At 44.7% G+C, this 26,792-nt stretch overlaps 2 protein-coding genes across 2 annotated transcripts; both read left to right on the top strand.

Annotated features, from left to right (window-relative positions):
* Window positions 1-6,510: 6,510 nt before the first annotated feature.
* Window positions 6,511-11,747, top strand: LOC142887086 (lumican). The gene is made up of 5 exons (XM_076024408.1): window positions 6,511-6,859; window positions 7,991-8,298; window positions 8,928-9,252; window positions 9,885-10,196; window positions 11,558-11,747. Exons 1-5 carry the CDS (start codon window positions 6,646-6,648, stop codon window positions 11,707-11,709), a joined length of 1,311 nt encoding a protein of 436 aa, XP_075880523.1. The 5' UTR covers window positions 6,511-6,645; the 3' UTR covers window positions 11,710-11,747.
* An 8,177-nt stretch (window positions 11,748-19,924) lies between these two features.
* On the top strand, window positions 19,925-26,540 carry prelp (proline/arginine-rich end leucine-rich repeat protein). Its single transcript, XM_076024410.1, has 7 exons — window positions 19,925-20,015; window positions 23,271-23,706; window positions 23,795-23,980; window positions 24,066-24,223; window positions 24,619-24,815; window positions 25,476-25,551; window positions 25,723-26,540. Exons 2-7 carry the CDS (start codon window positions 23,275-23,277, stop codon window positions 25,811-25,813), a joined length of 1,140 nt encoding a protein of 379 aa, XP_075880525.1. The 5' UTR covers window positions 19,925-20,015; window positions 23,271-23,274; the 3' UTR covers window positions 25,814-26,540.
* The last annotated feature ends 252 nt before the right edge of the window (window positions 26,541-26,792 follow it).

The following is a 26,792-nucleotide window of genomic DNA, read 5'->3' as shown; positions in this document are numbered from 1 at the left end:
CAGAGTCGAAAGCCATGAAAACATTCACACCAAAGTTGCTCAAAATCAGGTGCACAGCTGTTCCCGCTTGAACAGGGACTCAGAATCGGATGTGACTGAAGTTTCTATTTTTCATTTTGATGCTCAATATCCGTTTTTCACGGCCAGCAGGCTCACAGCACATGCAGTGGAGTCGCAGAGATTAAGAGCATCTATTATTCATGAGCGAAAACCAAAAGCCGACAGCCAGCGTATCGTTTGAAACGGCCCTTGTGCTGATCTGACTGTGACTGTGACGGTCAGCAAAAGAATGTGAAAGTGTGTTGTGGAGCAGGGGCGCGCACAAGGCCATTCATTCAGCTCCCTCCAACTGTTTCATGTGCACGGAAGTGATTTTTTTTTTTTTTTTTTTTTAAGCGGATCTGCTCGAGTCAGTCAAGTAGAGTGTCACAGACTCACACGGACCAGGTTCGCGGTTTTGAAGCTGTTCCAGGTTCCAGGTTTTTATTGAGAGCGGGGGCCAAAAACACTCATAAGCATCTCCACAACACCTCACTTGAGTCGGCTGATTGGAGGCGTGTCCGACCCCTGACGTTTAACACATGCACAGGGAAACGACCAGATGGCCACCCTGCCTTTCAGCTTGGCTGCAGAGTTCTGCGGTTCTGCCTCAGTACATGAAGAGACAAACAGACGCGCATGCCTTCTCGCTGCCGCCGCCGCAGCGTCAGGAAATACTTTTTTTTTTCTTTTCCCCTCGCTCCCGGTGTACCTGCAGCCATTTCGCAGTACGAGGCGGTCAGCCTGTTCAGTCCTTTGTCTTGTTTTAAAGGTCCATCGTGTAAAATTTGGCCTGATTTATGATTTTTATCTTGGTAGAAGCTTAACATACTGCATGTGAATATATTAAGAATAGTGTATACTCACACCACAATAAAAGTAACTCAGTTTTCCTACCCATAGAACAGTTCTTATTTGTATATAAGAATATGTATAGGGTACGTTTCTTACCCCCAGTTAGTTGCCATCTTGCACCACCATATTTCTAAGGAAGCCTGGTGTGGACAATCCAGCTGCCTGACGGCGTGTTTCGTATTTAGCGTGAATGCTCGCGTCCTCAAATAAACAAACGAAGAAGAGAGTGGATAAGGTACCCAGGTTTGTGTGTGCAGGCCACTGCAGTTCACTGGAAAGCTCAGGAGAGGGAGAGTGAGCGAGTGAGCGCTGCGATCTAAAATATTATACACGATATCTTCAAATTAAAAAAACCAAAAAAACAATTGGGAAGAGCCAGGAAAACAAGCCTGACAAAACGTGGCTCAACCTCATTAGTCTTCCATCCGTCACAATAAATACTCCAAGAAATCAAACTCCTGCCTGTGCAGGTAGTCAGCTTGAGTGTGCCCAACCGTTGTAAGCGCTAAAGAGTGAGCAGGGAAGAAGAAAATGAACCCTCAGCTGACCAGGGCTGCAGATGATGAGAGCCAGTGGAGACCCTCCACCCCACCCCCGCCGCACTTCTCGGGGTCCAGGTCATGGGCAGCGCTGAGCACGGCTCAGAGGATCGCAGGAGCTCTCAGGCCATGAACCCTCCGCAGGAATGTGGCTGGAATTTTCACCGTGAGGACTCACCTGCAACCCAAAGACCTTGGAGGCTCTGCAAGCGACTGCTTTAGCTCGTTTACAGTCCACTGCGTCTCGGATAAAACCAGGTCAGGGAGATTCACCCCAGCCGTTATTTTGGTGGACTGAGTGACTCCCCTGTGGACGCGTGGCGCTTCCATGTTGTTTCATCTTGCGGGTGGCGGCTTGTCCAGCGGCTTGTACACAATTGAAAAGGGAAACAAGAAAACATATGGACGTGGAAGTCACAAACAATAGTAATGATATGACGAGAGATAAAACAAAAAAAAAAAAAAAAGATTTATTTCCTCTACATTCTGTGGACGATCACTTGATGAACCATGGCGCCCTGCGGCACATACATGCAATAGAAAACAGATGCTCACGTCACATGTTCATAATTACACCATGACAAGTTTCCCATCTTCGTCCTGCACGGATAAAGACGGAAGGTTTTAAGTGTGTCGGTGTTTGATGGCATCCTGCTGCTTTCTCTTTTGTTTTAACATACTCAATTTGCAGATGATAAAGATAGTGTGAAAAATGACCAATGAGCGAAAAACATCTTCCAGTCACCATACAAATTAGACCTAATGCTTCCTCGTCAGTGCAACAATTGCCTTCAGCTTTTCTGAACAATTGCCGGGAGTGAAACTTCACTCCAGGCAAAGGGCCCCCCAAACAGCATTAGTATCTGGCCAGGGACTCCTTTCACAAACCAACAGACAAGGTTACAAAATATGTCAAGAAACATAAATTTTTATATATATTATTATTTGCATTCAATAATTGTTACATTTGTTTGGAATAAGAATACCATCAGCTAACTAGTTGACCATTATTGCCATTTTTCTGTGTGGCTGTAAAGTCATACTCATTGTATGCTGCCTCATATTTCTAATTCTAAGGGTTACTTTTGCAGCAGCGTCTTCCACAGCTGGGCTGGCTGTCGGTTCCTTCAGCCTCTCTCTCATAAAACAGTCCATTTTGTACTCCTTAGGCTCACTTGTGGCACTGGCACATTACACACACAATGCCATGAACAAAGTATTTGACCAGCAGAAAATTATAAAATAGATTATAATAAATCTTAGCTTCACAGAGCAGTGAATTTGGGACTAATTGGATTCCTGAAGAATTTTTCAGAAAAAAAATAAATAAATAACGAACAGAAAAAACACTTGTGCATAGTGAAACCATTTTTTGGACATTTTAGTTGAGATTTTGCACCATACCTCATTTCATGTGAAGCTAACATAGAACAGTAATTTCTGCAAGTTTTGAAAATTTTTGGCTGTGAACCAGTTTTATTTTATTTTTTTTTAAGGTTGGGGTTAGAGTTAGGGTTGAGATCGGGACCTGGGCTGAAGTACGGTTTAAGGCTGGAGTTAGGTTTTGGGTTAAGGTTAGAGTTAGGATTGAGCAAAGGGTTGGGTTGGAGTTTGGGTTGGAGTTAACGTTGGAGTTAACGTTGGTGTTAGTGGTGTTAAGGGGTCAGGGTTGATGAGAGACTTCTAACTAAACAGTTCCCCCTAGTGGCAGTAGACTAATGCCACTGCTCACCTCGATGTGCTGAATTTAGTCTTTGACTCCTCATCCACACACACACACACACAAAACCTAAATAGCAGGCCGCTCACAAACAATAGTAATAATATGATGATATGATGATATAATGAGATAGAACCAAAATCAAGATTTATTTCCTCTACATTCTGTGGAGGCTCACTGTCGGTTACTCGAACCATGGCGCCCTGCAGCACATGCATGCAATAGAAGACTCCACTGTGGACGGGTGGCGCTTACATGCTGTTTCATCTTGCTGGTGGTCGGCTCGTTTTGGTCGCCTTGGCACGTTTGTGAAAATGAGACAGTTGAAAAGGGAAACAAGAAAACATATGGACGTGGAAGTCACAAACTATAGTAATAATATGTAATATAGTAAATAACAAAAATGAAGATTTATTTACTGTACATTCTGTGGACGATCACCCTGCCGCACATACATGCAATAGAAAACAGATGCTCACGTCACATGTTCATAATTACACCATGACAAGTTTCCCATCTTTGTCCCGCACAAATAAAGACAGACGGTTTTAAGTGTGTTGGTGTTTGATGGCATCCTCGATCCGGCTGCTGTCTCTCTCTCTTTTTTAACATACTCAATTTGTAGACGATAAAGATAGTGTGGAAAATTACTAATGAGTTAGAAACATCTTCTAGTCCTCATACAAATTAGGCCTAATTTTCCCTCCTCAGTGCGAGCTATAGTAACTGTGTTTATCTTTATTGCTACCACCTCTTCCTTTGGTAATCATCTCATCAAATATTCCTTGTGTTTTTCGCATTATGACTGCAAACATTTGCAGTGTTGACCTCTCATTTACTGCCTAACCTGCTCCATGCTTGCGTTGATCTTAAGAAAACAGCTCCACCTAGTGCTACAAATAGGAACTGCAGACAGTCAATGGACGCAGCAGATGGACAAAGAATAAAAATTGAGGAAAATTGTAAATCTTGTCTTTTTCTTTTTTTACGCAATAATACTAATAATACTAATACTACTACTACTACTAATAATAATAATAATAATAATAATAATAATAATAATAATAATAATAAATGTATTTATATATTTAATTAAGGTTTTGGTGTTTTGCTGAAAGTTGTCATGACGGATTAAGATACAGTTACAATTAGTTGTTGTGATGACCACTCACAGCTGCCCTTTGTGATGTCACAGAGGGCAGTATTACGCAACACTCCTCCCCATTATATCCCCTCTGAGAAGTCACAGCACCCCCCAGAGTTCCAACACCGTCACTGTTGTCCCTCAAATTCCCAGAGTTTTTGTCTTCGAAATTGAAGGAAAGACCAACAGTCATTTCAATTAACCAAACTTGAATCAAAGTGTCATCTCATAAAAAAGCACTTACTGTAGTTTTACGGGATAATATATTTTATCTTATCAATTTTATTGCCTATTTATATAAATTTTATAATTTATATGGAAATATAAGTTTTATTTGCAAATCATCTTGTCTTGTAGAATATTATGAAATATCTTTCCTGTAACCTGGCTATGGTTGGGAAAAGTTGGCACCTAAACCAGAAGGAGGTGTTTGCATTCAGGAAGTGAAACGACGCGGTGTGACCATGCATGTGTTGACACGTCTTTTTTTTCTCTCACAGCAATGGTAAAAAAGAACACAGATGTGCGGTTACGAGCAAAGAGAAACTGGTTTGATGGAAAGGGAATGTCAAGTCGCTTCAGTGAAAGGTAGAGTAACTCTAAAACGCAGGGAGCTGAGCCAGCAGAGGACGGAAGCAGGACTCTTTCCTTTTCCTTATCCAGGATGTGTGGGCATGGCCAGAAGCTTCTGCTGCTGACACACTGCACCAACACTGAGTTCCCACAAATCACATGTGGGTTCCTGTCCAATAACAACTGTTTGATGAGAAAAGCTGTTTTCAGCCAACGCAAGAACAGGAAGAGGTGGCAAAGTGTAACAGACTCTGGTTTCTTTGAAGAGTGAGCTTTGTGCGCGCGCGCGCGTGTGTGTGTGTGTGTGTGTGTGTGTGTGTGTGCGTGCGCGTGTACCTCTAATTAAACAACCTGCAGCTTTACGGGCCATTAGTCACATCATGTTTAAACTGTGCTGACACAGTTCAGTCCATTAGTGCGTCAATGCGTCAAACATTCTGATTCAACTCACCAGCGACACAGTCATCCAAGAAGATCAGGTGTGAATTACACTATGAGTGTGACCTTCGCCCCCTGTCACAGCGCAACGCTCACTTGTTTGTCATTTCCTGAGTCAGAGACGCTGGTGATGGGCCGCCCGTCGCCTGATCATCCACTCATGGCATCAGCAGTGACGTCTGTTTGGCTGCACTGTCGTCAATATGTCCACAGCGAAAAGAGGAAGAAATGATGCAGAGAGTTGACTAAACCTCAGATTTGTTGATTTATGTTGATTGTTAATGAGATTGTTTAAAGGTCCCACATTACACCGCGTGATTCATTATGCAAATAAACTCCATAGAGCTTCAGAAAATACAGAGGCTTAGCCTTCTGTTGACAGCTCAATGATAAAAAAAAAAAAAATAAAAAAAAACAGTGGATTTTTGTCAAAACTGATGGTGAGGTAACACTACGATCTTCCAGCAGTCATCCAACACCTGACCTGTGGTGTGGTCAAGAACCTCAGTGACATCACAAAGGGAACTTTCTGATAATTGACATCTGATGATTTACATTTTTTAGACATGACAGAGGCAGTTTTTTGTGATCTGAAATATTGCAAAGTGTTTTTTTACATAATGAAAGATCTTTAAAAAATATTTTTACATGAAAATACTGGGACTTTAAAAATAGTTCTTCAGCTAGATAGATAGATAGATAGATAGATAGGTAGATAGATAGATAGATAGATAGATAGATAGATAGATAAATGGTCATTCCAAGTGTTTCTTACTTGGGGGCGCTCTTTCTGCACTCAGGTCACTGTGGGATTGTTTTTCTCTGCTCTCTCTGCTTTGCTCTGCAAGAGAGTTATGTCACTGAAGACACACACACACACACACACACACACACACACACACACACACACACACACAAGGATACACAGGATTCAAACTCAATGGTCTGTTTGGATCCCCAGGTACTTTGTGGCGTCAGTGCCTTTAGACAGAAGACTGAAGACCCAATATCTCTGTCTCTCTCTCACTCTCTCTCGCTCTCGCTCTCTCTCTCTCTCTCTCTCTCACTCTCGCTCTCTCTCTCTCTCTCTCTCTCTCTCTCCCTCTCTCTCCCCCCCCCCCCCTATAAATTAATGTTATGTTGTTGCTGAAAATGTGCCACATTTACCAAAAGTCAAGTCTGGAAAGAGGTCTGAGATTTTTCTGTTTTGTTTTCTTTCTCGTTCTTCACTACCTTCTTTCAGCAGGTTTTGGCAGCCGGGTTGGACGTGTCTCTGTGTGCACGTCCACATGGCAGAGGCACACACGTTTCTTCCACATGTCTGAAGGGTCGAAAAAATGCAGAGGGTGTCAGAAGTGAGAGGAAAGTTAGGATTTAGGATGTGGGTAGAAGTTGAAGGGAAGGAATGTAGGGAGGGTGGACACACACGCGCACACCCACGCACACACGCACACGCACACGCACACACACACACACACTGTGCCTTCCAGCTCCCGAGGGTTTTCAAGTGGGACTTTTCGACGACGACATTCGTTCCTGCTCAGCAAACAGGTAAGTGCTGCTCCTTCCTCGCTTTGCTTCCTCTCATCTGAAATGAGTTACAACCATCAATTTTCAAAATCTGCGCTGCTAATCTCCTTTATGACTGGTTTGATGAGGCGAGATCCCGTGTGTGGTGCATCTACCGGCTTCTCTCTGAGCCAGACGAAGGAGCAGGAGACAAAAAGCAAAAGGCGGCAGTGGAACTCTGCGGTGACGCAAAACCTGCTTCCCGCTCTGCTGTGTCACGCGCTGACCGACGAGGCTCCGCTTTTCCAGGGTCGTGAGGATCACAGCACCACTCTGCAGCTGCTTTAACGCAGGGAAACATACACTCCTCTCCTTCTACACTCACAGATATACATGCAAAAACAGAACTGGGCTTCAGCTGCACAGCAAACACTCACAGAAGCAAACGGCCTGACAGGACTGATGAATCTCTTTTTACAGCTTGCTTCAAAAGAAGAAAAAAACAGCAGGGTCATGCCAGTATTTTGGAGTCAAACTTCTCAGTACTACTCTTCCATGAAGCTGGGGAACATCCTGAAAGATTCAAACTTGAGGACCCAGACCAAGGAGACCTTTAACCCACGAGACACTGCAGGTGGATGAAGATGGACAATTACCAGTAGCGGCGGCGGAGACAACACAATTCCTTTTACTGACTTGAGTTTATATGAGTCACACATCAAAGAGAACAGTCATTGGAGTCACTGAGTGAGCCACCAAATGCTCCACCCACTCCTGGAGGAAAATTTGTGAGTGAAGTCCAGTTTCTGGAAGCAACTGAGTGATTCATTCATTTGTAGCTCAGCCTCACAGCAGAGAGGCCGAAAAAGGGAGTTGAGCTGAAACAAGGAAGGAAGATGCAGTAATTCACCGGATATATTTACACAAATGCAGCTGCAACAACGGTTGCACAATAGTGACGTGTTGCCTTGGTCTCTTCCATCCAATGAGCTGGCTACTGCTTGCTGGGACGACTTGCTAATGGAGAAAAGGAGTCATGTCTCAAGAATCAGTCAAATGAATTGATTTGTTGAGGATTCACTAATCATTCACAGGACAAACTATCCAAACTCATGAGTTTCAGGAGTAAATTCATGAATTTTTACTTTACACTCTTCCTGTGTGTCTTACCAGCCGTCTCCATGGCTCTGCTACTGGTGCTGCTGCTGTGCATCGCCGCTGATCCTGGTTCAGCCGTACTGCTCACCGACATGGACTTCGGTGGCGTCCCTCTGTGGATCAACCGTCTGGCAGGAGAGCCCAGCGTGCTGAGCCTGCACGGCCGGATGGACCGGGCCTGGCTACGGGCCACCAACCCGCAGGCCTGCCCTCAGCAGTGCGACTGCCCCATCCAGTGGCCCACGGCCCTCTACTGCGACCAGAGAGGCCTGGAGAGGATCCCCGACAGCCCCTCGAATGGAACCCAGTTCCTCTTCCTGCAGGTGGGGAGACGCTCTGCCTCCTGCGTCTGATTTCCAACATCTGGACCCAGATGTGGATTCAGGTTTCACTTGATTCACTCCCAACGAGCAGCAGCCATTCACACAGGCGACAATGACACCTTCCAAGGGTGCCACCCAGTGGTCGGTGGTAAAATATTATGCCGCCTAAATAATGATAATAAAAAACACTCTTTTTTATTATGGCATTTTTCATTTTTGCCATTTGCAACATCCCTTTGTCCTGAAATACAAATGAAATGGTCCAGTCGGTTAAGTGGCAATGAAGAGGCAAAAGCCATCAGGCAACATTTCAGAAAAAGCTCCCAATGAGCTTGGTGCAGCAGCAGGACCACTCAAGTCTCAACTCTGAAATCTTCAACCCTCATGCCAGCACTCACATCGTTTTTCAAGTAAACGCCAACAATTGGCTTCTGTTTTCTTGCAAGAAATCAGTCACAACTATTTAAAAATACCAAATGCGGCCCTCTAGTGGTAAAGACTAACACTGGATCTGAATCCTTGTGGCACGAGTCCAGTCAAACAATCTGTTAGACAGAAGCTCCAAACCAGGAAATGTTCCATTTAATATTCAACATATTTTTCTTTTCTTTTTTTCATGCAATTTCCAGCGCAACAACATCTCCTCGCTGTCCTCGACGTCACTGGCCAACCTCACCGATCTGCGCTGGCTCATCCTGGACCACAACCAGCTGCAGAACGTCGAGCTGGGGCGGGCCGGCTTGCACAACCTCACGCGGCTGTGCTACCTCTTCGCCAACCACAACCACCTGAAGTCGGTGCCCAGGTCTCTACCCACCGGGCTGCAGCAGCTCCGCTTGGCCCACAACCACATCAGCAGCATCAGTGCCGGCACCTTCGACAAGCTGCACAACCTGACGGTGCTGCTGCTGCAGGGAAACCGGCTGCAGACCATCACCGGAGGACGCCTCGGAGGTTGCGTTATGTGTCATTTCCTTTCTTTCATACGTGCCTGCTAGTTTCCACCGCCTTAAACACGTTTCCCCGTCAACCAGAAGCCACCTGACTTCAGCAGTGGCGAACATTCCATTGAAATTCGCAAATAATGAATACCACTTCGTCACGCTAATAGGACCCACAACAATTTCCGATCTAAAAAAAAAAAAAAAAGTAAAGAAATAACCAAAACATGAGCTCACATATTTTCCATAGTGCTGTGTAAGCGACAGGTATTAGTCAATCTTTGCTAACAAAATGTTTGCATTTGTGTGATTGACTGACTTTTGCTTGCTGCAGAATCCTTTACTCATCCCAGGTTCCTGAATTTTGAATGTTTTCTTTGAATTTCAACAGCTCATTTTTTTTATTCTGAAAGTGAGAACATTGAAAATCAAAGGTGAAAGTAGGTTATGGAGCATTTTGGATAAAAAAAAAAAACAACAACCCAAAAGCAACAAAAAAATTGAGATGAAACAGATGTCCACTAAGCTGAACAGTATATCCAGTTGTCTTATCCTTTGCTTTCAAAGCCTCACATTGGCCACCCCTGAGTTTTCACTGTTGTGTTTGCTGTCTTTTATTCTTCTTCCATCCATTCTCACCTGCAGGTCTGCTGAGCATGAGCCTGCTGGACCTCAGCAACAATTCGTTCTCGACCGTCCCAAAGAATCTCCCCCCTTCTGTCCAGCAGCTCTACCTGTCCGGCAACAGCCTCTCCCGGCTGGATGACGACAGCTTCATGGGCTTCCTCAACCTCAAGTACCTTCGCCTGAGTCACTGCGGCCTGCAGAAAATCAAGCCGAAGGTCTTCAACTTCACCAGCCTGGTGGAACTGGACCTGTCTTACAACAAACTCACCAGCATTCCCGCTGTTCCCACCACCCTGCAGTACCTCTACCTGGAGGCCAACCAGATACAAGGTGAGGTTTACCTTCTCCTGAAGGGTTAATTAGGTAATGAAATTAAAACAAACCATGCTTCAGCTCATTTTTACTTGTCGCCTTGTCAGTGGAGGCTCTGGTGAGATTTTCTTAAGTGTGTAGGTGAATTGGAGTTTTAGGAAGGGAAAAAACTCCAGTTTGACGGCTAACATGAAGGTGGAACCAGTCTGGGAAGCTGAAGGATGATAATGTGCTAAATTGGAAAAAAAAAAAAAAAAACTATTTCAACTACAAAGCAAAGTCAGCATTCTGTATTATCTAGAGCACAAGGCCACCATTGACCACTGCACTGACACTGGGTGGAACCCCTCCCCTCTGTGAAACCCCAGAACGGTTGTGTGAATTAGGAGATGCCTCCCAAGACCTAAAAACGACAAGTTGAAAATGAGCGAACTATCCCTTTAAGGAAGTCCTCACTTGTTGCATCAGCAAAGCAGCACATGCCGCAAGTGAGTCTGCGTGGCTGCCCGTCTGCTCAGGAGAGGAGCCCTGCTCTGAGGGTGAAATGTGGAAGCAGTTAGAGGAACAGTAAAGAACCACATCCTACCAAAAAAAACACAGCAGGGGAATCGTCACCGCTCGCAGATAGAGGCTCTGGGGTGGGGTGGGAAGGAGGGGAAGACAGAGTGGAGGGTCCCTGCACGTAGTTTTCACATCAGCTTGGAGGAGCCTCGCGCACCAGGAGAATAAAAACATCTGCGCTGCATTCAGAAGCAAAAGGGCCAAAGGAGAGAGAGGAGCCAGAGGAGCTAGAGGGACATGCTGTTCCACTCGCTCCTCACTGCCTCCTTCTCGCCCCTCCCATCCTCCCCCACCCCCCACCTCCACGTTGCTCCAATACTCTTTGTGGAGCTACAACTTGCACCATAAAGTTGCAGCCTTGTCACTACAGCTGGATACGCGTGGGTGCCCAGTAGTTCCCTCCAACACTTCCACCACCTCAGCGTCCAGCAGGGTGAGACTGACAGCTCGCGCTCCACCTCCAGGGGGCAGCACCCGGTGTGGGTGCAGGAAAACCATTTACCGACGAGGCCGAATGAGAAAGCGAAGGGAGGGCAGGTGGTTTTCTCACTGCAGCACCTGTGAGATGGTCCAGTAGGAAGTGCAGACACTGCCACCAAGAAGACTGAACAGTGTGTCCTTCATAACACGGGAACTCATTATAATTCAGGTCCAGTTCTGGACATCAGCAACAGGCATACAGTATGTCGCGCACAACTTGCACGGCACAAACTGCACAGAGATCTGGTTCAAAGTTCTAATAGTTCTCTCCCAATGTCCAAGGTGTCTCTTGGGTGATAACATATGACTCTTATGTTGTTGGTCTGTTTCTAATGCAGAGTTCAACGTGACAAGTTTCTGCAGAGCGGTCGGGCCCCTGTCCTACTCCAGGCTGAGGGTCTTACGACTCGACGGGAACCAAATGTCCTACCAGAAGCTGCCCCCCGACTGGATGTTCTGCCTTCGGGTTCTCGAGAGCATTTACATCTGATGTCCCGTCTACAAAACATGCAATAAAAACAGGTCTGCTGTGTGTCAAAACGCAAAACGTGTCTGACTCTCCATTACGCAACACAACACAGTCACATTCTGTCAGTCTTTGCAATAACTGCCAAATAAGGGATTCTTTGCAAAAGATAATTACAGAGTAACTTTGCCAATCGATTAATCTGAGGTAATCACACCAGATTTGTTTCCATGAGCCCTTTTATTTACTTAGCACATGTGGGAAACATATTGCATCTGCCCTCTGTGGTGCACTGCAAAGATTAGCATGCCAATCCAAGTCAATCCAATTGTTATGATAAAACTTTTCCAAAACCATTTCTCGATATGCAAACTATTCTGGACTCAGCGACTCATGCGATGCATCATCTCTGGACCGTCCAAGTGCTGCTGCAATTCCCAAGTTCTCAAATCTTGCCAGGTCCGGATACATTTTACTGAAGCAATCCCGACACGCCCACTTCCTTTGGTCTGTGTAGGAAGTAACAGCTTGAGAAAGCCCATGACCCAGAATGCATCTCACACCGGCCAGAGGAGATGGCAGCAGAAGGAGCGTACAATAAAGTGGTTTTGTAAACAAAAACCTTGTAAAGTGTGTTTGTTTGAATCATTTAGTAGTTTAACCCCCAAATATATGGTTGATATATGCCGAGATGAGGCCTACATGAAAATTTCACTCTGACATTTTCTAAGTTTGGTGCCGTTCCAACTGTAAAAGGGCCTGACCCAGGAGATTAACTTCCAAGACAAGTCTGATCTTGACTTGACATGTTTTTGAGAAACATCCTATTATTAAACTGCCAGACAGCTAGCGAGAAAACATTAGCTCCTTTTGATGAATCCGCAGCCAGTGACAGTGATATAGAGTTTTCTATTCCGTTTACAAGAAAGATTGTCCCATCATATGCACTTAATTTACTGCCTACAACTAGCATCAGCCCCCGGATTTCCATGGCTATTGTTAGTTGTAAGTGTCTAAAGCAGCTGTCCTCCCCACCCCCGCCTACATTGCTGCTCTCGTGTAAGATTATAAAAAAGAGCACAAAATTGATCACACTAATCAGTGCAGTTTGTATATGATAATGAAAATCTAGGTTACAACCGCACATTCAAAGAGCGGCGATTCCAACCTGCAAAATGGCCCTCACGCTAAAGAAGAAATCACACAAAAAGGCTTGAGTTCATTATATTTCCAGTATGTGGAAAGAGATCCAGCACTGAAGGAAAAACAAACTGAGCTTCCAGCAAAGCCAGCGCCTGATCTCTCTCTCTCTCTCTCTCTCTCTCTCCCTCTCTCTCTCTCTCTCTCTCTCTCTCTCTCTCTAAAAACAGCGCTCTAGCACTTGCTTCGAATATTTCAAAAAAAAAAAAAATCTTGATCAAAACATCTCTCATACCACAAATACATTTCATAAGCTCCCCTCGATCCTCATCCCAGTCCGGAGCTCCGCTGCAGCAGCAGGGAGGAAACATCTGGGTCTTATTACCCAGCAGGAGCTGTGACGGGCAGCAGAAAACAATGTGCTGCAGCCGCAATGACGATAGCCTGTATTGGTGGTATATTCAGTAGCCCTCTCAAGGACAAAGTCGAACTGAGTCTCGCTGGACAGCGGCAAAGCAGCCAAGCAGCAGGAGCAAGTTTAATGGTTTCTCAAGTAGCTTGGCAGGACACAGTGGCTCATTGTAAAAGGCTACATCCTCGAATGAGACATTTGGTTTGCAGAAGTGAAAGAGAAATAAAGTGGGAGTTTAAAAGAGGGATTTGTGAACTTTCTCTTTCCTTCCCTCCCTGTATGCTAACAGGAGAGTTTTAACAAAGTGTTTATGTCATTTGATGTGACTGGATGTCAAAAGCAGGAAAAGCAGCAGGCCTGAAGCTGCAACCTCTGTCCCTAAACTGTTGAAAAACATGCTTCTTCTCCCAAATGAAAGTTTTTCAACAACTTACAATGACTTACTAGACAGTAAGTCAAAAATAACTGTACGACTTCTTGCGGACAGTGATTTTCTTTTATGAAAAATGAGGGAGAAAGATAAGTAAATATGATGTCATGAGCGGAGGAAGTGAAATTTAGCCTCCCTGGCCGTCAGTATGACTCAGTAGCAGTGGTTTATGAGGGACTGGGGAGAAACCCACCCAACCCCAACCCACCTCGACAGCAACAACAGCAGGATTCCAGTGAGAAACCAATGCCGGGCGAAGCGATGAGAAGCACGGCGAAGCGAAGCGTCTGGGAAAATTCCCAGCACGGCGGTGGAGAACTCTCCATCCCGACCGCAGTCACGCTCTTCCAATAACGGGGAGCCTGTGAGCCGACGCTCGTGACGTTGCGAGGCCTCCTGAGCTACTGGCCTCTCCTGGACTGCCGCTGCTGCACCGCAGGGAGCCCTGCAGCCGATTGTTTTGACTGGCGGTTTCCAAGACAGAGTCCAGTTCAGCATAGAGGAAAGGGCAGAGCTCTGATGATTCCACCAGTCCTGTTTTTATAACAGCAGTAAATTTTATCCTTAGACTGTGACATTATTAAGTACAACTGCAGGGCCTTTAAAAAACTGCCTGTTTTGACTCAACGCCTGAATATGCTTGAAATGCAGCAGTTACAGTCCACATTTGTTCCCATGATTGTCTGGGTGAGGTTGGGGGTGTTATTTTCTGTGAAAGACAATTAATGAAAATGTATTGCAGCAACTCAATGGGCTTTCATTAGCTGTCTCATCGTGTGGTGCATTCCAGAGACAGCTGGCTTCTCTAACACATGTGTCCTCGAAGTGGTTTGTAGGGTAAAAAAAAAGGCTGATTGTGTGCTCATAAACTGAAAAGACAACACGTCACATCAATAAAATGCAATTGAGCAAAAGTATTGGAGATTCAGGAAGTGCCATCACTCACGCGTGAATTCTCCTGATGTCTGAGTGTGTACCGCCTGAGCACCAGATCCTCCAATTGCAGGGCTCAACGTCAACGTAGGAACAAATAAAAAGCTTCTCTATGTACAACTTTTAGTTCATTGATGTTGGATTTATTTTGCTAATCTACCGGGAGGAGGCCTTGGGGAAGACCCAGGACACGCTGGAGAGACTATGTCTCCCGGCTGGCCTGGGAACGCCCTGGGGTCCCACCGGATGAGCTGGAGGAGGTGACTGGGGCCAGGGAGGTCTGGGCATCTGAGGCTGCTGCCCCCGCGACCCGACCCCGGATAATGCAGCAGAAGAAGAAGAAGAAGAAGAAGAAGTAGTTGAGAAAGAGCCCAAACGTGCCTGACCAAGAGAAGATGAATCTGATTGGACAAACCTTCTTTCTTGACCAGGTCATACAGCCCAAGGATTCCCATTGGTTCAAGGGGCGGAGTGTCAAACGTGCATCATTCGCCAGGGACGAGCAATACCTTCTACCTTTGTTCTTCTACTTAACTGGCATCATCCATCCATCCATCATTCCTTCATCATCCTTCCATCTACCCATACATCAACATCCATACATACATAAATACATACGTTTTCTGTCGCCCCTTATGCTGCCCTTGGGCTGGAGAGAAGCTGGAGCCAATCCCAGCTGTCTTATGCTGAGGGCAGAGTTACACTTTGGATTGCGAAAGAAGTTGTCAAGCTTGGTGCAAGGTTGGCTTGTTGAAAGAATGCTTTAGGGTCTTGTTTTGGCCCATGTGCTGTCCCGTTCATACAAAAGGGCTGGGTGTAACACATCCAAAAGGCGGTTGTGTGTATTTTGTACCACACTGTATTTAAAATATTCTTTTCTTGCCTTCTTTGAGTTTTTCAATCTGCGTTCTCACACTGGTGCAGTGCAACAAAAAAGTTCTCAATTCAAGACTGAAAGTTTTATAAAAGCCCTTTGTCTTCTTACATAAAATTCATGAAAGGCTTCTGATGTCATTTGTGTCTGCTACTCCCTGACAGGTGTTTGAACAGTCGGCGGTCACCACGTAAACAGTCCCCCGACTCTTCCACGACATCAAAGTTGTTGAAACACAGCTTCTGTTGCTCAAGCATAGTTCAGACAGTTCTTTTTTTTCAGCACGCTGTTGGGCCAAAGGACGCTTAAAAAGTGAACATTGTTTCACAGAGAGGGATCCCATCCAGCAGTGAACGGAGGAGAGCACAGAGCCTTGAGTGATGTCTGTGGTTTCTGTTGGAAGACGGAGGAAACCCTGAGTTGCATTTACAGGCTTGTTTACAAGCAGGACTTAAGACCTTCTAAGGCTTCTCGTTAGTCGCACACGTGCTCTGACACACCGACAGACGCTGATGCTGCCGTTTGTGTTTTTGCTGCAGACGAGCAGACTGCTGTTCCACACAGTCATCGACTTGCTGTACAGTAAAACCTCTTTACTGCATCGCAGCAAAGATCACGTTTCTCGTCTTTTGGAAGCAATTCATGGCTGAACTCAAAACGCTGAAAAAAAAAAAAAAAAAAAAGTGACAACCACAGGAGGCTTGGCAATGCTGGAGGACACATCAAGTGTTATTCAGAGCCACAGACCATGAGTGAATGTCATGTTGGAAGGCTACAATTTTGGTTTCAAAACATGTTTCTTCAGTCAACACACGACATCGCTGCACACAAAAAGATTTGTGATGTGTTTTTAACTCTACGTCCTCAAGGTTTTACCCCTTTTTTTTTGCAGCGCAGCCCTGCAGTGGGACCCATCATGGGATTTCCTGCATTTCCCCCCTCGAGACCTTTCAGCCAAGAACCACACCAAACATTTCTCAACAATGCAACAGGGCAAACAAACCCGAGTAGATGATGGGAGAGTGGCTGTGGCCATGGTGACTTGATTTCACACTTCATCAGCTAAAGATGAAAAAGGTTTGGGGTTGAGGGGCTATGTGTGAGCGCATGTGTGAGTTATACAGAGTCACATATGTGGAACACATGTATCCATGTGGAACACACATGCACGCGCGCGCACACACACACACACACACACACACACACAGGGGGAGAGTCGACTTGTTCTGTGCAAATGTGTGTTTAATTTATTTTTTTCTCTCTTATTTGTCTGTAGTCAATAAAAAAACATATCCATGCACTCATGCTATAGCAGCAGTACAAAGAGAATCTGTTCATAGTATCTCAGCTATTTCTCTTTGGGTGGTTTCAACAGCTTGGTAGTATTTTAGCTGAGAGTCAGCTTTGGCCAGTGGTTGTCCTATCAAGGCTAAACATGGTGCAGAGTCTCAGATGAGGGTTTTGTTTAATCATGAGTGTAGGAACGTGAGTGATACTACAATGGAGAAAGAACAGTATCCTCAGTGGGGAACTATTGAGTTAATAAGTGAAACACTTTATAGCTGGATTTAACTGGTGATTGTCAAAAGTTGAGTTTGATTTCTGACCCTCTCCTCCCACCACAGAACACCGAACATCTCACTACATCACTGGTTTCTGTTTCACTGAGTGCCTATGTTCTTGTACTGCAGACGTCTTTGGAAATCATGACTTATGCTGAAAGAAAACCACAACAAAATCAAAAAACGACTGTTACCGTTACTGTAATTAAGTTTTCCAGTGCGCAGTGTGTAAATAATCAGCATTTTCGCTTTTTTTTTTTTTCCGGGACTGCACGCTGACCTCTTAAGAGGCAGCTTTCCGATTATTTTGTAACTAGCAAAAAAATTAAAAATACCAAAAAAAATCTGGGTTTGTTTCGACGATTTCCAAAATATGAGCAACATGTTTAACGAATAACATGATTTGTTCAAATTTCTGTGAAATACGCTCGCCCATTTGTGCCAGGGCGTGTCCCGTGCTCGAGTGGCGCTCTCGCTGTGTTTCTTCCTCTGGGAAGAAACACTTTTCTCTTACTTCTGACAGTTCAACCAAGCAGTTTGTTCCTGGATCGTTGACAGATTGTTACACAAACCGAGTCATTCTGGGCAGGACGCCGAAACCAGCCTCACACCCTTTCCAAGCTGTTTGGAAACAGCTGCTTCACTGTTGAACAGCAACGCGTGGCTCTGTGAAGATCTCCTTCAGTTCGAGCAGGTTTCCTGCTTTCGGAACGTCTCCGCTGTTGAGTCAACAGGTTGAAGTCAGCCCTGGAAATAAAAACACACGGTGCTACCGATTCAGATCATCTGTCTAGACTGTTTGGGTCCGAGCGCTGCTGGCCAAATAATTACAAGTACATTCCTTGAGCCATGTGACTCGGTTTTTCACTGGGAAAACTAGGGCACACAGCTTTCGGCTGGAGGGGCAACAGCATCATGACTATTGAAATGCAATTTGTAAACAGGACGTGACACTCCTGATGTGGATTACATTTTTGGAGAGCACAATGGTAGGAATTACAGATCAGAGGTCAAGTTAACAGACACAAACCCGAAGGTCAGGGAGAGATTAAGACAGACGGAGTTGTAAGTTTTCTCACAAAAATTACATGAGAGGAGGGTTTGCTGCACATGCAGCATTTGCCTTAAGGAAATGCATCAGCGTTTCGTGTTGAGTCACATGTCAATTTCTATGAGTTGCACCTGAGTCAGAAGCAAATACTAAAATGCTCAATTTCATCTTAGGCTTGTCCTCTGAGTGAAGGAGAAAGCACAAAAGTAGCTTCTCTGTTTGAATTTTCAGCTTCTAGAGGGAATCGTTTCGCCCCAAAAAATGCTCTCTGATCATTCAAGTCCAGGGTGTGGCTGGTTTCACTCTTTGTCTGCCTGCTCACAGCACTCACAGAGTTCCTGTCCTCCAGGACAGCGCTGCAGCCTCCGCAACTCGATGAGATATGGCTGCCTGTTAGCAACTATTTCCAGTGACATCATCACTGCAGGCTACACCAAAAAAAAAAAAATCCAAACACTGAGCACTGTTATGTCACTTTAGGAGAGTCGCCATCTAAAAGCATTATTCATCAAAAGCTAACCGAGGAAAAGCGGCCACCAGAACAGCCATATATTGATTATTTTTCCTCAAGTCCTATTTGCAAAAGCAACCTTCTGTATTCATGTTGACCAGCACGCTCCAGATGTTTGGCCCGGATGAGCTCAGTGTAATCTGGCCTAGTGGCAGTGCGAGGGGGAGGTCGAGATCGGGAGGGTTTGAAGCAAAAGGACGAGCAAACAAGAGAGCAAGTGGGGAATTAAAAGCGGTCGCATGTGATCAAATCGGCCTCTCACATATGCTTCCCTCATTATTGCTCTGCAGCGGCTCACCCTGCAAGAATGCGGGGCAGCGAACACGTGCAGCCCCTCTCGCCCACTGGGACGCTAAATTGCGGTGCCATTCAAGCACGCTTCCTGCAGCGGCCGGCGTCCCCACCCGTCACCCCAGAAAGCAGGCCGAGCCAGTGAGGGGCGTGGCCTGCGAACCCCTGGGTGACAGGGATGCTGCTAATGAAAAGCACATGGACTGGATCTAAACAAGAGTGGGGAGGCGGGAGGGTGCAATTACGGCAGAGCTTGCCTTTAGCAGAGTTCAGAGTGTTCGGGGGGGATTTTATTTCCTCAAAGCCTCCCAAAAAAATACTCCACTGCAGCTTCTTATTTGCTGTTTGGAGGAAACAAAGGTAATGTTATTTCAGGGCAGCATGACCTGGAAAAAGCCAGACACCAATATAAGAGAATGTTCATCTTTTAGGTCTTAATCACAACAAACTTGTGAGCATTTTTAACTCAGACAGGTTTTGTGTTGGGTTTTTTTTTTTTATGTCTATGGCCATTTGTATTTTTAGAGTTTTAATGTATGTTGATCATTTTATTTTCATTTTTTACATATGTGGAGTCTACGTAATTTAGCATCCTTTATCATTTTGCCGTATTTACACTATATATTGTATGTACTGTTCATGAACATGCACTGTCTGGTCAAAATTAAATAAAATAGAAAATATTTGAGCCAAAACAATGTTATTGATCATGTGCAACACGGCTCAGACACACTAAAGAGCCCATGGACCTCCTGAAGGCAGTGGGATTAAACCTTGCTGTAGCCGAGCCGAGGAGGAGGGGAGGGAGAGAGTAAGAGAGAGAGAGACAGAGAGAGAGAGAGAGAGAGAGAGAGAGAGAGAGAGAGAGAGAGAGAGAGAGAAAGAACCACTGTGACCCTGGAATTGAAGAGAGCCAACAGGAAGGCTTGTCCACTAAAAAAGAGAGAGGGGAGGGTGTGGGTTTTAAGAGGGGAGGGATGGAGAGATACAAAGGAATAGAGAGAGAGAGAGGGAGGGAGAGAGAGAGAGGGAGGGAGGGAGGGGAAGAAAAAGAGTGGGAGAGGCAAACGGGAGAAGAAGACACAAAAGTTGTGACTTGACAAAAGAGGGCAGGTACCAGCAACAGGTAAGAGAAAGGTCTGTTTCTCGGTTGCGTTCACGGTGTGTGTGTGTGTGTGTGTGTGTGTGTGTGTGTGTGTGCAGTCAGTGGGGTCGTTCCTACGCTGGGTGTGTTTGGTCAGAGGTGCTCTGGTCACTCAGGAAGCTGCTGCCCACTCACCTCCATGTGGTCGCAGCTTTTCTTTCCCCTCCATCCATCCGTGTGAGTGCGGACGGCAGCCGTGCACAGCGGGTTTACACAAATGAGAAATCTGCGGTGGCACAGCTGGTGCCGCACTTCCAGCCGCCCTCGACCTTGTGAGTTTGGTCAGCGCAGCTAAACCGTGTCGGGGGTTTATAAAGTGTTTGGGCTCAGCCGAGAGGGAAACTGAGCAGTTCTAGAAATCAGGATAAAAGAGGAGGGAGGAGGGGTGGAAAACTCTTCTTGTACCAAATTCTTGAACTTCTAAATCTGATTTGCGTAATGTGTTCAGAATGTAAGAAGAAAAAAGAAAAAGAAAACAGTCGTCTCAGCCTCTTTGATGCCAGAGTTTTGCGCACTTGAAGTTTCATCATCACATGATGCTTCAAAGGATTCTTTGATTATTTCTTTTTTAGACTTTTTAATTACACTTTTTAATTGAGACCTAATTAAAAACCCAACAGACAATAAGACTGCATTCTAATAAACTGCACATCCTTATCCAGTTTGACAAAACAATGTAGAGACTACCACACCCACACTTTCTGAGGAGGTGGGTGGCAGTCTGGGAGTACAGATGCATGCACAGCTCCCGGGGATGATGGTCTCAGTGTTGTCTATGTACCATGTGTTTTAGACATCATAACAATCAGTGTTCTGCAACCAATTAACATGAGCGATTGTTGCGGTAATGTGTGCCAGAGCTGGGCTGTGCATGATGTGGCTCCCGCTGAAGGCTTTGGCGGTATAGGCGGTGAACACTCTTCTCTTCACTATTATTTCTCTGACTGTTTTCTCTTGACCGTGCCTGTTGGAATGGACCGGACTCGTGACAAAGAAGTTTGTTTCACGGCATTACAGGACGGCAATGTGAAAACTGAAGGGAAACACGTCAATGAGAGAGCTGCTGTGGATACTAAGGTTAAAAGTGAATGTTTGATGACGGCAAGAGAGGCTGCATTCGGAACATTCCCATCAGTTGATCCTATCAGTCAAATTTTCCAGGCTTGTTCCATTCTAGCCTCAGTAACAAACAGGTTTCCGGCGGTCCAAGCAGAGTTATGAACGGCTGGATAGAAGCAGATCAACACATATTATTCTCACGATACAGAGCTTGGCGTCATCCCGATCAGAGAAATTATTTTCAGATAAGTTATTAATGAAGTGTCGTCTGCATAACGACCTAATTTGGTAATCGAGGTCACAAATTCCACAGCGGTGAGCCAATCTGCCGTCCTGAGCAACGGGTCACGACAACGGCAGCACTGCCTCTGGTTTTTCGACCAAAGATTTTGGAAGCACAGGTCGGCCCCTGAGGAGAGGAGGGAGAAAATGTTTGGGATTCATTTATCCCGGGGGCTGACAGCTTACTGGCACAAGTGCCCTTTAGTTGATCCTCTCCAATTACACATTTGTTGACAAAGTCTCAGAATCCATACGTAGAACTTTTGGCCCTGATGCAACTTTAGAAAAAGAAGCCGGCCAAGCATAACGATGTAGCTCCATGGTCCAATCCACTGACTCGTAATCAACCAAAACAGAAGAGCCTTTAGGACTATGGTAGGATAGAATTGCTGATCTGGTGAACTTGGGCCATACAAATAGAATTTGACTGATTTGATGGAGATCTACCTCCGGGCTAGTGGTTCATGTGAAGCTTGAAGATGCTTTTCCTAGTGCCAAAGTGCCTACTTGGAACTACGCTTCTCGACCAAGTACTCACAGATACTATTGTTGTAGCTACCTGGCTGTCAAGCCAAAGTGTGACGTTAGCAGCACGTGCAGGCCACTAATTGGACAAGCAGGAAACATCAGGGCAACTACCTAACAAAAATAAATTTTAAATTGTACATTAGCACTTGAATTGTATTGCATTGGGTCATGTGAGAGAGGTCTCTCAACTCAAGTCATGAACCTGAAGTTGATGAAAGATGGAAAAATTAAGGAAAATGTAGAATCTAACATTTTTAAGTAGATGCATCTTATTGGCTATATTTGAAGATGGGCATGTATAAATAAAGTCTTACTGTTTATGTTTTTGAAGAGTCCAACACAAGACCAAGAACAAAGTGTTGAGACCTCAAGAAGTTGTGGTCCCAAGAAATCGAGTACTGCACAACTACATGCTGTAGTAGTAAAGTAAAACATAAAAATGCAGGAAAAAGAAAATCAGGGGATGAAGTGTTGCATTACTGAGGAATATAAAGTTGTCTCCCATCACAAATCACCCGTTTGTTCAATGTTCATGTTGCCGGCCCCCAGAGTCACATTGTCAGTGAGATTTAGCCAAGATGCCTTTCAGTTCCTCTTTAAACATTTAGACCCTGCAAATTCCTCCTGCACATTTTCCCCCTCAGAGCCACTGTTGACAATAGACTCTTTATCCTTAATCCAGTCCTTCCCTCCTCTTGCAAGTCATGGTTTCCTCTACTATCTACTCTATTTCCTCCAGAAATTGATTAAATCAAACATTGAGTGCTTCGCTCTGTCCCTCCGACAGCAGCGAGCCACAGGTTTTTCATCTTGGATTTATTTCAACCTCGGAGGCAAAATTTTGGTAAATTAACATTCAGCAGCATTAATTTGCATCCCTTTCGACGTTTAACATTATCAGAGTCTGATAAAAAATAAAAAATAAAAAAAAAATGATGATAATGATAACGATATCTATCCAAACTACACTACTGTATTGGCCTGCTTTCTGTCAGAAAAAAAAAAATTCTGTCAACCTCCTTCGGGTTTTTGTAAAAATAATATGTACAGTTTGCTCCAATCGGTCCAGACTTTCCAAACCACTGATAAATCACAGGCTGAGGTTTCCAGTGTAGTCAGAGATGACTGTCTTGGCCAGCGCTGCGCCTATAAGTGGCTGCTAATAGAGTGTCGTTAGTTCAGATTTGCTTTAAGATGGATGTGTCTTTTGAAACTTTCTGAGACACCAGAGGATAATCCTTTTTTATGTCCCGGAGGGAAAACATCAATGTTTTTTTGGCTGCGGAATTAAAATATCCCCTCACGAGCTGTGGGAAGATTTTATTCCTTTGATGTCCACCAAATGTTTCTCTTATGCTTCCACTTTAGGACCATGAAGGCCGGCGTGGGAGTCATCTCTGCATTGGCTCTGTTCCTCCTGTTGGACGTGGTGTCCACCGAGAGGGTGAGGCCCAGGAAGCCGACAAAGCGCCCACCCACCACTAGGAGGCCCTCTGTCATCCAACCTGCTGCACCGGAACATCCAGAGCCTGTGGAGCCCACGGACTTCCCTCCGGTCATCTTGGGACCCCCGTCCATGTACCCCGACTGTCCTCGGGAGTGTTTATGCTCTCCCAGTTATCCCAATTCCCTGAACTGTGAGAACAGGAACATCCGTGTGATCCCTCGCATCCCATTCAGGGCCCACTACTTGTACCTGCAGAACAACTTTATCACAGAGATCACGGAGGAGGCGTTTACCAATGCCACCGAAGTCCGCTGGATCAACTTGTCTAATAACCGCATTCACAAGATAAACAAGCAGGTCAAGGAGCCTCCTCAATCAGTTTTCATGTGTTTTTTGACATTGTGTCAGATTCACTGACTGGGCTTTCTGCAACAACCCCTTGCAGGTGTTTCAGAAGATCCCGTCACTGCTATACCTATACTTGGAGAAAAACCAGCTGAAGGAGATACCTTCAGGTCTCCCAGCAAGCCTAGAACAGCTCCGCCTCAGTAAGAACTCCATTTCCAAGATCCCAGCAGGTGTCTTCAACAAATTGACAAACCTGACATTGCTTGACCTGTACAACAACCGGGTAAAGCCTTCTCTTGAAGTATTCATCTTACATGCTCCTCTATTTTGTCACCCTGAACTGAGGCATCTCATCACTTGTCTCTCAGCTGTCTGACAGCGACCTAGGTGCAAACACTTTCAGGGACCTGAAGGGACTCGTTCAGCTCAATCTGGCTCGCAACGTCCTGACGAAGATGCCTGGCGGCGTACCCAAGGGCATCATACAGCTTTTCCTGGACCGTAACAACATTGATAAGATCCCAAAGCAAGTATACAGTGCAAGTCTTTCAGTAGTTCATGGCCACACATGCACACTGTGAGCATTTACAGGTGACAAAATAATTCTCGCGTCCCTCCTGGGATTGACACGTTTGGCTAGTATTTAAACAAATCGCTATACTAGCCTCCTTAGTCAGGATTAACTCATTATGATTATGTTCAACTGTCAGTTCTGTAAACAGTTTTCTGAATTCCTTTATGAATCGTTGAAGAGTAGCAAAACAAGCTCTTATCAGAGTGGATGTTGAGCTTTCAGGGGGTCTGACAGAAGACAATAAACAGTCAAAATTGTCCAAAAATTTTTGACAGAAGTTAATGGAAATAATGATGTATTGTCCTGTTTGATGCCATAAACTTATTTGAACGGTACCCTTTTTTCAGCAACTACTTCAAAGACTTTACTCACCTGGCCTTTGTGAGGCTGAACCGCAACGGGCTGACTGACACGGGAGTTCCAAGGGAGGTCTTCAACATTTCCACTCTGCTGGACCTGCAGCTGTCCCACAATAAGCTCTCCTCCGTCCCTGTCATTAGCTCTCACCTGGTGAACCTGCACCTCAACAATAACAACATTGAGAGTGAGTCAGCTATGCAATGCAATGCAGAATTGGAAAATATGAACATGCCAAGTATGAACTGGATCTCAGATTATAGTGTTAGTGAATGCTCAGTTGTGGTTTAAGTGAATGCCAATGGAGTTTATTGACATCCTGTGTTTTGCCTTGTTTTTTCTTGGCCACCACCAGTTCAAATATCCTGGCCTTCCCTCGGTTGTCCCTCAGGGATGTGTTTTAAGCCCTCTTGCGCTTTCTAAAAACCTACCCTCAAGTTCTAATATAAGAACATTTTATTGCATGTTCTTTTGAAGAGCAAGCTTTACTGCAGAATACCTACATAACACCACTGTCCTTGGCAATGTGCTTTCAAGACACATTGCCACACTCAGGTCTATGGCGATTCAACCTAACTTTTAACCAACAACAGCAAGTCAACAAACTATTCAGAATATGCCTGGTTAGCATCTGTTTTGTTAGCCTTTCAACTGGTCACCGCCAGCACAGGTTTTAGTGATAAACCTAATCTAGTCTGACATGAAAAGTAAACCTTTTGACAATAATCTAACATTGCAAAAAAAAAAAAATCACAAAATTATGTTTCTTGTCATTAATATGTGTCACAAGCTTATTTCTTTTAAAATGCCAGCAAATAACAATACCTGTCATTGAATTTCCTCACAGGCATCAATGGCACTAAGATCTGTCCAGTTAGCCTGCTGGTTGAACTGAATGATGAAAACCTGGTGCCCAGACTAAGGTATGTCTTTTGAGTCAATGTCAAACCATTGCACTTTACATTTTGAGCCATGTATATTCAATGGCGTGCGTTGGCAGGGAGCTGTAAGACAAATAAAAAAAAGTAGCAGAAGAAGACATTGAAGCAACGTCAGTCACTGCGTTGCATTAAATATTTGCTCTGTTGCATCAGGTACCTGCGACTGGATGGAAACCACCTGAACCCACCCATCCCTCTGGACGTGATCATGTGCTTCAGACACCTACGTTCCATCGTCTTCTAGGAAAAGACACGCCAATTGGGAAGGAGCGCACTCGCACGCACACACACATACACACACACACACACGCACCACAAATCACACGCCTTTACACATGCAGATGCACAAGTATAACATTGTACTGATACTGACAAACTTTTGAAAAAGATGATGCAAAAAAACAGAAACATTTTAAAAGCTTTAGCTTTTAAAACCTAAGATTTATTGTTGCCTGGTTCAAGTGAATCAGAACACTGAACAGCGGAGTTTGGTTTTGTGGACATGTAGGATGATGATGACATGATGGAGGAGTTACAGTTGAGTTACAGTGATTTCTTTGCCTATTAAAAACACAATGAGAAAAAAATATGGATTTGGTCCTGAAAATACAGGTACGTTGACAGATACACTACAGACGTGGCGGGTAGTTAGTTCACGTGCAGATGTTACAGCTGCCGTGAGGAAAAACAGAGAGGTTTTTAGAAGAACACACATAAATCATAACTACCGTGTAGTTGGAACTGTCCGAGATGTACTTTTGATTTTCAAGGTGTTTCATGTCACAAAAGTCTCCTTATCCTTCTTTTATTCTCACTGTCCTACTAGTTGTTTTGTCGATATAAAGACATCTTGTACAAATAATGGCAAATATATTAAATAAAAAGGTCTCTGATCATTTAATCCCATTCAATCATTAAATTAAATAAAACCCTAAAAGACATTTTTTCCCGATTCTGTCATTGAAATCATTTGTTTTTCCTTTACATGTGATCATAAAAAGAAAGACTTTTAGAAATAGTGGGAGCCACTGAGGTGTGTTCCATTGTTTCTACTTTGCCAGGAAAACCGTATTGGACAAAGAGCGTTTTCTTAGATCAGCAGTGTCTAACGCTAACCAGCTGTTGCAGCAGAGTCGCAGAGACTTAGTTGTGTCAGTTTTCTACTTAATGATTCGAGGTAGGAGGCATTTCAGTGACCTCTCCTGGTGGGAAACTAGCACAGC

This window comes from Nelusetta ayraudi, unplaced genomic scaffold (assembly GCF_046127955.1).
Source record: "Nelusetta ayraudi isolate G7.1 ecotype Tasmania unplaced genomic scaffold, CSIRO-AGI_Nayr_v1 ptg000017l, whole genome shotgun sequence".
NCBI classification, from domain to species: domain Eukaryota; kingdom Metazoa; phylum Chordata; class Actinopteri; order Tetraodontiformes; family Monacanthidae; genus Nelusetta; species Nelusetta ayraudi.
This window is presented reverse-complemented; position numbering and strand designations above follow the sequence as displayed.

Bases quoted from the DNA above. Each gene is read 5' to 3' on its own strand.
- prelp (XM_076024410.1), top strand. From the start codon at position 23,275: ATGAAGGCCGGCGTGGGAGTCATCTCTGCATTGGCTCTGTTCCTCCTG. The intron at 23,707-23,794 runs GTCAAGGAGCCT...AACCCCTTGCAG, and splicing joins TTCACAAGATAAACAAGCAG to GTGTTTCAGAAGATCCCGTC. The intron at 25,552-25,722 runs GTATGTCTTTTG...CTGTTGCATCAG, and splicing joins AACCTGGTGCCCAGACTAAG to GTACCTGCGACTGGATGGAA.
- LOC142887086 (XM_076024408.1), top strand. From the start codon at position 6,646: ATGCAGAGGGTGTCAGAAGTGAGAGGAAAGTTAGGATTTAGGATGTGG. The intron at 9,253-9,884 runs GTTGCGTTATGT...TCTCACCTGCAG, and splicing joins CACCGGAGGACGCCTCGGAG to GTCTGCTGAGCATGAGCCTG. The intron at 10,197-11,557 runs GTGAGGTTTACC...TTTCTAATGCAG, and splicing joins GGAGGCCAACCAGATACAAG to AGTTCAACGTGACAAGTTTC.